Source organism: Hipposideros armiger, unplaced genomic scaffold, assembly GCF_001890085.2.
Source record: "Hipposideros armiger isolate ML-2016 unplaced genomic scaffold, ASM189008v1 scaffold_91, whole genome shotgun sequence".
Taxonomy (NCBI): domain Eukaryota; kingdom Metazoa; phylum Chordata; class Mammalia; order Chiroptera; family Hipposideridae; genus Hipposideros; species Hipposideros armiger.
The window spans coordinates 1709725-1721296 of NW_017731441.1; the positions used below are offsets into that span (position 1 = coordinate 1709725).

Here is an 11572-nt window from a genome sequence, read left to right on the forward strand (position 1 = left end):
TAGCGTTCTTCAAAATATTATCCAGAAAACGGCAAAAAGTTAATATTGATGCTGGAAAAAAAAAAAGTTCAGCACTCAGACAAATTTGGGAAAGTCTGAAGTTCAATGGGTATTTTTTCTGAAAACCTCAAAAATGCTATACAGGTGCCCTGTGACTCTCTAAGAAGTGGCTACAGCATTTAGCATTTTCAGAACTATGTGTTGCAGAACCCCTTGTTACCTCCTGGAAACACAAAACTTTGTAAAGTTTGAGAAACACAGATCTTGAGTATACTGGAACCATCATGAACCTATCTGTTCATCTGTGTCTCAGCCACTTTTAGAGGATTTTAAATAAAGTGATAGAATATTTTTTTTGGTAGTTCTGCTGTTAAATGTTTTTCCAACCTAAGTAGTTCAGGGAAAACATACTGTGATACCTCTAAAAATGCTTCAGTAACCTTTGTGATAACTTGTTAAATCTGTTCACTTTGTAAAACTTTGTTCTTATAGAAATAGTCAACTTATTTTTAAAGCTGGCTGGAGAACATTCTTTCACTGTTTTGTTGAAAGATTTAACATTTTTTTCAGGCACTTTAGAAATATTATATTGAAACTAGGCAGATTATTAGCACCCCATGGTTTTCTATGCAGGAACTAAATAACCTTCATTTACAAGCCTCCTGGCTCGCCATCTAATCTATAAACGGCATTTTTCACATTGGCATGTTTTAGGATTCAAGCAGTTAGTACATTCTGTCTATAATATTCTCAAACTTAACGTTTTTATAATATATTGTTAAATCCTTGTGTGCTGCAGGTGTATTTGCAAAAATAAGAACCATGTCATGCATGTGCCACTGTTGTACCAATTCTTGTAGGTTTCAGTTTCTCTAATTTAGTTACGTTACACAATGGAATTTAAGGCTTTTTTTTTTATCTTCATGAGTTCATCTGGTAAAGATATTTATAAAAAGTAATTTTTATGTTAATCCTCAGAACATCTCTGCAGAGATGGTTAGTTTTGTTCCTCTATTTTATGAGTGATGGAGCTGAGGCTGCATGGTTAAGTGATGGGCCTGAGTCTGTGGAAGACAGTCCCACCACATGAGTTCAGGTGGCCTGGGCACCTCTGCAGGACCGCTGGCTGCTGTCCGACCCGTTTCTTTACAAAGTAGACATCCCTTGTGATCCTATTTTATATGTCATTTACACATTTTAACGCTGGAAACATCATGTAAATAGGTTGCCTAGGAAGCTAAAAAGATGCCAAAATAATTGAAATGCATAGAATTTAATATTCCCTCAAGTGCTGTTATGTAAAAATATTTTCAACCTGTTTCATTAACTCATTTGAAGAAATGTATTACAAACTAAATGTGACAGATACGCAACTTGATAACTTTTTTGGTTTGACTATAACACAGTCAACAACTGTTTGAGCTCAAAGCAGATAACAGTGGGAAGACTTAGGAGCTGACTATAAATTATCTAATGTCATCAATTTGCTTCTCTTCACAGCGCAAATTAAGTAAAGCCATTTGTTTTCTACACATGTAATATACACATCTGAATCTTTATGAATCCTTTTCTGTTTTCCTAGGAAAATAGCACATGAATTAACTATCTTATAAAAATATGGATAGCATCTGTATTTGTATCTGAAAGACACGATTTTCCTCAGCCTTCAGAATTTTTAACCCGGCTAGCATCCCTATGCTTTCTCGGTAGTTTGTTTCACATACCAGTTTCCTTCTTAAACACTGTTTGCCCAGGCAGCCCAGAGGTCCCGGCATCATTCCCCATTAACCCAGAAAAGCCTAGAAGAAGACGTGCCTGCAGCCCCTCGCGGCGCCATGGCACTTGGAGCAGGCAGTACTCTGGGGGAGGCATAATGATGTCTTTTAAAATGTGTCTGTCTCTGGGACCATGTCTTGAAGGACATTACCCTCTGTCTGAAAAGGAATTCCCTGGCTGCGCAGGTCACTGTGTGTCTTGGTGGGTTGTGGCCTCAGTGAGGGGTATGAGCGAAGCAATGCCTCCTTCAACCCGTCAGTGACAAGACTTGCTGGCCCAAGGTGTACAGCACGGTGTGAACACAAAACACTAGCAGAAGGTCGTCTTTGAAATAGCACTTGACAGATCTGTGTACACACACACTCCTGTCCACCAGCTCATTACGGCTATGACAAAATTCTAAGTACCACATGTGATTATAATAAAGTTATTCTCAATACACACAAAGGCCCTTCCCTTTTTTGGCATAAAAAATATATATGTTGAAGCTTGTGCTGTGTAACATAGAATTGTATTGCCAACCCAGAGCTTAACTTTCTTATACCTGAGAGAACAAAGGCGGCCAGCATCTTAATTTGGTTCCATTCCAGACGTAATGGTCTCCCAGCGTGCTTGTATTTGATACCCTCCTCAGCCTGTGAGACTTGGACAGAGCAGGTTTTGCAGATATCCAAACGGCAGCAGGGACAGACTTGGCCAAGGCCCCGTGGCCGGTAAACGCCAGTCCTTTTCCCTGTAGCATGTTGCCACGGAAATGATAGAGGTACTCCCTGCGTATCAGTAACATTCATTAGCCCTTCAAGCTTTGATAGTAATTGTTAATCTTGTTCTATTCAGAGGAGTAAAAGCTTATAGTAAAATGCTCGTGAAACTATTCTTTAAAATCAAACTGTTAACACATTGGTGTTATGCGGAACATACCCATGATACGGGGATGCACAGGTGCCATCTTATAATTTGATGAATTTTGGGGAAGGAAGTTAAAAATAAACCAGAAACAATAAGATCAAGCAAATTGGGCTGCCATCTCCATGATTAACTAGCAGACATCCCAAATATAAGTTTTTAGTGAAGAAATGTTTATTTTATCACAGTACCACTTGTGTTTGTGTTCTCTGGTAGACTGTATATCCTTCCTCACATTTTGCATCTGATATAATTTTTTAAAAACATAAATACATGTTATAGTGCCATATAACCTTTAAGAAAATACTATTTTCTTTAAGAAAAGATGATTTTGTTCCTTGGATGCTTAAATAAGATTTTATTCTCTTTTGTCACCTTTTCAAATAAATATTTGAGTTTCTCAGTTAATATCTAACATACCTATTTTGTGGCAAATATTTATTGACACTGTCCTAGGCAAGCTGTTGTTCTGGGAGTTGGTTAAATGGCATATACTTCTCTGACATTGTGAACAGTGTCCTTCCCTTTGGAAAAATGTTTATATTCCAGGGAATGTAGAATAAAGTTTTCATAAGAGAACCAAGTAATAAATTTCACTTTTTCTAAACCATGTGCCATAATATCTTTATTTTTAACTATCACTCTAGAGTTAAATATTTTAATTGCCAGTTTTAAATTTATAAACACTCAATGTATATGTACTATATAGCCTGACACATCTTTCTAAGATTCCTGGAATAATATGTCTCAAAGTGTGGTTGGTTTGGATATTTATTCAAAAGAAAGATGGATATTTCAAAATACCCAGGACACTGTGGTCAGAACTCTTCCTACTTGTGGAAAAATTCAGGGTTTAAAAGATCCATAATCCAGATTTAGAAACTGAAGCTTAATAAATTAGAAAAAGGCTAATATTTCTTTTCCTCTATAATGCTTTAGGCATGAAAAAGACCAGGTTCGATAGATAGAGGTATAGAAAGTTGGTAAAGGTTGCCCTTCCCTATTTTATCTAGAAAGTAATTATTTTTAATGCACACTTTCTGGAATTTAATATTAATGTTTAAGTTGTGTTGTATAGTCCTTTTTAGTCCTGCCATGTAATTCACCTATGGGTTTTTGTGTTTTTTTTGTTGTTTTTTTTTAACGATGATAGGTTCGCGCAAAGAATCTGCTCCACAAGTTTTGCTTCCAGAAGAAGAAAAAATTATAGTCGAAGAAACTAAAAGTAATGGTCAGACAGTGATAGAAGAAAAGTAAGATGTATTCCAGTATTTTAAAGCAGGCATATGGGTGTCTAGAGGGGAGGGGAAGGGAGGGGAGGGGTGGAGCACTGGAGTCAGAAAAATACCAGGAGGGCTGGGGTATTGTTTCCTCACCGAGTGGAGAACCTTGACAAGGCTCTAACTTCCCATATACAGAAGTTGTTCTAAAGTGTATGGACTTAGATACTTGGTGAGTAGGGCAGAGCAGCACTGTTGATTTCATCATGTCTCCTGGTAAAATGATTCTGTGTCCTCCTCATGCCTCGTCCTTGTTCAGGTGTTCATTCTATTTTCTGTTTCAGGAGTCTTGTTGATACTGTCTATGCATTGAAGGATGAAGTCCAAGAATTAAGACAGGTGAGTCATATCAATTTTTTAAATTTTTTTTTAATGGGGGAAAAGAGGAACACTATTAAAAATGAAGCTGGTTGTCCATAAGCAAAATAATACAGAAAGGAGAGCCTGCCTTTCAAATAATTGGTCTTCTGTAAATGTTGTAGACCAGGAAGTGAATCTTCAAAGAAACTTATTTAAACTCTTTACTGTTTTTGACATCAGAAACCATTTCAAATTGTGTTAGAATAATCATTTGAAATATCTAAAATTCCACCTAGTTAAAAATTTTATTAAATACCTGTGACTGTTATCTGCCACGTGCTGGTGTAACGAACACATGGTCCTTGTTTTTGAGATGCCAGATCACAAGTCAGTTAAATGTAGTATATTTTGTGTATTTGTATGTTATTCGTACAAATGGTTTTGGTCCCCGAGGAGGGAGTGGTAAATGCTTCCCACCGAGGAGGTTAGAGGGGGGGCCAAGGAGAAGCGGGGGTACAGCGGGATCCAGGGTTGGATATACGCGGAGCTGCTCCTCAGCCATCCTCAGCGGTGTCCGAGGCAGCGTCCAGGTACCTCTCTTCCTCTCAGGGGCTTCCGGGCTTGGGCTTCGGCCTTGGCAATGGGACACACCTTGGTGCATGCGTCTTCTCCATGCAGAGGAATGATTGGCTGCAAACTGGATGGAAGCAGGAGCTTACTCATTCACTTGCATATTCATTCAGTTGCTGTTACTTCCATTACAAAGATTCTCTTGTTCGATAGTCAGAAACTTAAATTGTAAGAGACGTTAGGACTGTTTTTCCGTCTGTGGTTTGTCTGGGCTCCCAAAAGGAACCATGCAGTCAGGAGTCCCAAGTGTCTATTTAGACATTTAGGCAGTCATGTTGGATACACCCATGACCGCAGCGCCGGGGGTTTCCAGCCCAGGATTTCATTCAGCCAAGTGTCCTGGAGAAAGGAAAACCTGATTAGTGCCAAAGGCGGTGAATGTCCTGTGGTCTGCTTCATTTACAGGATAACAAAAAGATGAAGAAATCCCTGGAGGAAGAACAGAGAGCCCGCAAAGACCTGGAAAAGCTGGTGAGGAAAGTTCTAAAGAACATGAACGACCCTGCTTGGGACGAGACCAACCTCTAAGGAATGAACGTCCTTGGTTCTTGCTCGAAGACCAGTTATAAGACCAAGCCAGGAGCCCCATGACCACACCGGTGTGATATTCAGGACCCCAGGACAGGGCTGGACGAACGTCGTCTTGCTTTCCGTGCTTGGAAAAGCTGGAATTTATTACGTAAATAGAAACGGTCACACTGTTCCTGAGGAATCAAAACATGAGGTGTAGATGCTGAGGGCTGAACTACATTAATCGTACTCTGGTAACATCTCAATTACCTCATTTTGCAATAAGTGCAGTGACTGACTACAAATCCTGGTCTTTTAGGCTTTTATTGAATATATATAAATATTATATATACATGTTTCTTGTAAATGTTCCATTTTGAATGCATATCCGTGATTGTTATATCTGGGCTGATACCCATGCTAGAATTTCCTTCCCACTAACCTCTCTGGTCCTGTGAACTAAAAGTGTTCAAGTGCGCATGGAAAGCGGGGGTGTGGAGCGTGGCCGTTGGCTTTTGGTAGGTGCCCGACTGTTCACTATGTTAGTCCCCACAATGCTCTGAAAAGACTTCCCACCTCAGTATGTCTCACTAATTGAACTTTATATATAGCTGCAAGGATACTTTAATGCCATTTGAAAGTCTTCTGTTAAAGCAGTGCTGCGGCCACCGACGTGTGGTGGTCCCGAGTGCAGTGCCCTGGCTGAATGAGGGAGTCTGGGCCCCAGCCACGAACCCGAGGAAACCCTACACGCCACCTTGTCCAGCGACAGGCGTGGAACCTGGTCTGCCCGTGTGGATACTGTGGTCATCAGTATTCACTGCACTTGGAGCCATCATACAGACTTACATGTCGGCTAGTTTAAACACTTGGACAAAGTGCAGTGTTTTGTCCTCCCCTCAAAAGAGAGAGCTTCACTAGAACCTGTAAATAAAATGTATTATTTATTACATGTCATTGCAGCTGGTGAAGGTGAATCGAGGTGCTGCCGTTAGCTGACCTGGACAGGTAGGATTCCGTTGTCAGGCCAGGCTAAACCCTGAGCTCTGTTACGCCATCAGGGCGCAGCCGGCGTTACCTCACTGCTCACAGGGAAAAGAAGGGTTCCCCTCTTTCACCAAGAATAAAGCAATATACGTCTTAAATTCCACCTAACAGTGAAAGTTCAAGTGTGGGTCGATTCCCTTCCTCAGTCCCCACAGCAGAGCAGATAGGAGGAAGCGGGTACTAGCCCAGCTCCACTGACCTCTGGGCCAGCGGCTCCAGGAAGCTCAGCCGTGGAGCCCACCCAGCGTGTCCCTCGGCCGCCGAGGTAGGGTCACGGTGTTACAGGAACTGTGCTTTCCTTTTCCCTCTTCTAAAGAGGTCGGTTTTAAAGTGAAATGATATCTTCTAGAACAAGTGTTACATCTTTAGAAACCCCAAATCGCAGCACTGTGCATTAGACACTTCTCAGAAATACCCATTTGGCATCAGATGTGACTTGATGATTTGCGATCTGTTTATCTGTGAAGTGACCCTGTAAGGGCATTGGAATTGTCTGATGCCTATGAAGCTAGTTGGTTTTCTGGTTGTCCATGGTTCTGGCTCCGTGTCCTGTGCCTGCTCATCTCCCACTGGAGGGCAGTCACTTGAGCGGTGCCCTCCTAGCTACAAACTCAGCAGGTGTGTCTGGGCCCAGCGTTGACCTGCCTACACTTGACCTTTCAACTAGAATTGCCAACTTCCTGTATTTAGCATTTTGTTCATTAGTAGTACTAGGATGAGAAAATATTTTTTTTTTTTGTAAGCCCTATTTTTACAGTCGTATGTTTTTGGTGATGCATAGGACATTGCAGTGAAAAACAAATTTGAGTGTACTGAAGTTTGCTGTATTCAGCAAATTTTAACTCAGGAACAACATTCATCACCTGATCTCCACCACTTAGTGACAGGCAGTGTTGCCGTCAGCACCCTGGGACAGGACGGGTCTTGTACAGAACCTGCCTTAAACTGTTGATGGACACGTCAAGTGAGAACACTTGTGTTTTTACTGTCCCTTCTGATGGCGTGACGGTTGAGATGCTTGTGTCATGCATTACCTTTTCTTCCCGTGGATCCAATTTTACTGTTTTTTAGGGAGCAGAGAAAATGTGTCTGCGAGCAATTCTTTCTACAGAACTGCCCTATTTTGTAAATAGACTATGTTTCTCCATGTAACCTTCCAGGGGGTTGGGAACTGATAGGAACAGTTGGTAGAAGGGCACTGTTTGCCCTAAGGGTTACTGCTCTATTCTCCCCTTCATGGACGAGGAGACGAAGCCATTCCTGTCCTGAGATGTGAAGCACTTTCAGTGCCACACGATGTGGCATCGGAGGCTCTGTCCATTGTGCTTTTCGGTGCCTGCCTGTCCACGTGTGCCAGCGCGTCCAGAATGTTGAAAGCCTCCTGGCTTCATGTGGACTACCTGACGTCCCTCACTTCTTCATTTCCCTGTTCATTGCAGTGGGGGCCTTCACATGAATGCCACAAACTATCCTGGCATTGACTACTCACGCTATGTTGTTGTAATTATTAAACTGATTATTTTTCTTACGTTACAAATATGCCAATATTTTCCATGATGTGTGTGTGTGTGTGTGTGTGTGTGTGTGTGTGTGTGTGTGTGTTACCTTCACACTTTATTTTGATGGTTTTATATTAAATGCTGGGTGAATTTTTGACACTGGAAAATAATCACGTTTGCCTTTAAAAATCTAAGGTTCGGGAATATTTGAAGATACATAAGATTAGAAAATGGGAAGCTTTAGGGAAGGAAACCAAAGGGAAAGCTGACACTGTTAAGTATGGCCTCTGTCCGCCGTTGTAGAGGATGACTGTCATCCTGGAAGGTGCGCAGTAAAACATGTTGTGGGCGGAATAAGTGAAAGTAATTTTCAGGAGCACTGGGGGGTCCTTCCTGGAATGGCGACAGCAGAAAGCTGCTTGTCTGTGCCGGCCTTGCCCTTCCCTGACCCTCCCTCCAGGTGGCACCTCCCGGGCCAGTGAAGACGGCTGCAAAGCAGTGGATAGGGAAGAAAACAAGCCCCGAGTTGGACTGCCAAGCTGGGAGTTCAGACAGTTCCCGGGGCTTGTCTCCTTCCCTTTCAGAATTTTGACCTTTAAACCTAAGGAATTGCGCTGATCTTAGTCACTATGATTTTCTGTTAGAAAACTTAGTAACCGCTATTTTGTCATCTTGCTACCAAATTGTAGGGGAGATATGATGGTATGTATACCTTGCAGAAAAACCCATCTCTCCTGATGCTGGTGTAACTTGCATCTGTGTGGTGTTTCACATTTTTCATAGTCCTTTAATACTCCCCATTTACCCTCCAGAAGACAGGCCTGTGAGATGGTGAGGACAGATATCGAGGACCCCCCCCCCCAAGCTGTGAACGCTAGTGCTTCCCGATCGAGAGTGCCCACTAGGACAAGGGAGCCCGAAGCTGGAAGCCTGGCGTCCCCGCCGGATGTGGGGTGATGGGCCGTGAGGATAGGATGAAGTAGCCTCTGCCCGATGCGTCAATGAGCCTGGCTCAGCTCACAGCCACCCTGGGTGGAGTGACTGCAGCACAGGGCGCCCAACCACCCAGAACCCAAATGCAGCTGGTATCCAAAGTTTAGCAGATTTCCATTATTTCGGGCCAAAACGAGTAAGCACTCAAAAAATCACTTCTGTTGAATTGCATTGTGAATAGAATGCATGGTACATTGGACACCTCTAATTCGGCTCATCTTACAGGGAGCAGTTTAGGCATTTATATTTTTCTTGCTAGTCTTTAATTTTAAAATACTTGCTCATAAGGAATATACAAACTACACAAGGATATAAAGTAAAAACCAGGAATGTCCCTCTTAATACCCTCTCCACAAAAGTAACCGATGTGATGTGCCTTACGTATTCTTTTGTTCATTCTTTTGGGGAATTACAAATATGTGGGATGTGTGTGTGTGTGAGTGTGTGTATGAGAGAGAGAGAGAGAGAGAGAGATTTCCCTACAAATGAAATCACACTTCTCTAATTTGCCTTTTTAAAAAATTCATGCAGGAAAAATAATAGATCCCTATAATATATCAAAAACAAAAATTAATTCCAGGTATATTAAAGACCTACATATGAAAAACAAAACTTGAAAATTTTAGACATACAGAATTTTTATGACTTTTTGCTAGTATTGCCTTTTGGTTTTAACACAGATACCTCTCCCTATAAGCATATGTAGGTTGACTATTGTTTTGACAGCTACATAAATATTTCATTGATTGAATTGGTCACAGTTTAATTTTGGTCACTTCTTAATAGATATTTGACAGAGGCTATTGCTATTGCAGAAATGCTCCACTGAATATCCTAGTACGAGGTATGATCAAACAATATGGTAAATATTTAAATTAAAAAAAATTATTACAGTAAAAGACATGTTGCCATTAATCCTCCTCAAAATTCTTCTCCTCACTTTGAACACACTTATCCCAGCATTCTTGCCACTTTCTGAAGCAGTTTTGGAAGTCCTTTTTTGTATCTTTAGTTGCGCTGTCGTGGCTGCCTGAATGTCCTGAATCATTTTGACTTTGGGGAAGAGCCAGAAGTCACACAGTGTCCGATGGTGGTGAATAAGGTGGATGAGGGGACACTGTAATGTTTTTATTTGACAGAAATTGCCGTATACCAGAATCAATGTGTAACACGGAGTATTGTCATGATGGAGGATGGTTTATGGCACACTTTAAAACACACCTTTTCAACCGTAGCTCACACCTGACTGACTGCACTGAACAAATGGAAATTTGTCACACACTGCTACTAATGTTTGACGCACCACTGCACCACTTCCCATATTGAATATCCCTGCCTTTCCATTGGATGGCACTCGGCAGCAGCGCTCACCATAGTTTTTTTTTATCAAAACAGAAAGGCTCCGTGTCACACATTGCTTCTGGTAGGACAATTTCTGTCAAAACATTACGGTGTGTCCTCATCCACCTTATTCACTGCATCTGGCACTGTGCGACTTCTGGCTCTTCCCCAAAGTCAAAATGATTTGGGACATGGAGGCAGCCACAACAGTGCAACTGAAGACACGAAAGAGGACTTCCAGAACTGCTTCAGAAAGTGCCAAGAACGATGGGATAAGTGTGTTTGAAGGGAGGGGGTGTATTTTGAGGGGGATTAATGGCAACGTGTCTCTAATAGTTTTTTTTTAAATTTAAACATTCACTGTATTTTTTTATCACACCTCATATATACAACTCTGTGACTGTGCGAGTGTAACTCCTAGGAATGGTCTGTGCTTTTTAGACTTTGATAGTATTTTCCAAATTCCTGGAAGTTTTAGAAACATCACTGATAATTTCACACTCATAATTTTTCAAAGGAGGCATCAAGGCATAAATGCCGTCTGAAACTTCATTCCTGAAATCTTCACATCGATGCTGTTGACTGTAATGAATGTGCCATCGGAAGAGGAGGTTGTGGTAACATACACCCATCTGTCTAATATATATGTTTTTGTCCCCAGTCTCATCAGATTTATCTTTTATGCTGCAATAATTATACGGCAAATACAACTAGCCCTCTACCACCATGACCTCATCTCTAGCTTTGATCCTCTCCTCTGGTTTTCTCTTCAGACAGGTTTTCAGCACGTGGAGGGATGGGTGGGTTGCCTTCCTCCCCAGCTCCTGGGTGCTGATGGAAAATGCCAGTGCCCAGCACCAGGCGGAGGGAACCATTGCTGAGGGTGTAATCCGGGACCCACCTAGTGCTCTGTGAGAGCCCAGAGTAATAACCCGGGGTGCCTGGAGGGATGACGCAGGCATCAGGCTGATCTGCTCATGTCTTCCACATTTGTGTATGTGAACGGGGGTTTAGTATCCAGATAGGCACGTGGAAGAGGACTTCACAGCTGACCTGTGTGTCCTCAGCTCATGCTGTACCACCAAGAACAGCTGCTACCCATTGCAACTATAGAGGGTTATAAGTTCCTAGATGTGTCCAAGTCTGCAAGGTATTAAAATGGTTTAAAAAGCAGGGGGAACAGGAAGATGGGATGAAATAGAGCTTTTTTGGGGTCGTTCTGTCTCCAGTTCTCAGTGGTTACGTAAAATCTCTCACTCTCTCAAGTGTGACCCCTCCCTCCACAGAGTT

The 11572-nt window shown here is 41.9% G+C and overlaps 1 protein-coding gene across 6 annotated transcripts in view; it reads left to right on the plus strand.

The window, feature by feature from the left end:
* ARHGEF7 (Rho guanine nucleotide exchange factor 7) overlaps nt 1-10873 on the plus strand; it is a 133852-nt gene extending 122979 nt beyond the window's left edge. For 4 of the 6 annotated variants that reach the window (XM_019644781.1, XM_019644784.1, XM_019644786.1 and 1 more), the window contains 3 exons: nt 3836-3935; nt 4247-4301; nt 5298-7986. In XM_019644781.1, the coding sequence (XP_019500326.1) occupies nt 3836-3935; nt 4247-4301; nt 5298-5420 (278 nt within the window). In that variant the 3' untranslated portion in view covers nt 5421-7986. Of the gene's footprint in view, nt 1-3835; nt 3936-4246; nt 4302-5297; nt 7987-10799 lie in introns of those variants that run through there. The other 2 variants (XM_019644783.1, XM_019644782.1) reach the window with 2 other exon arrangements.
* Nucleotides 10874-11572: the final 699 nt, after the last annotated feature.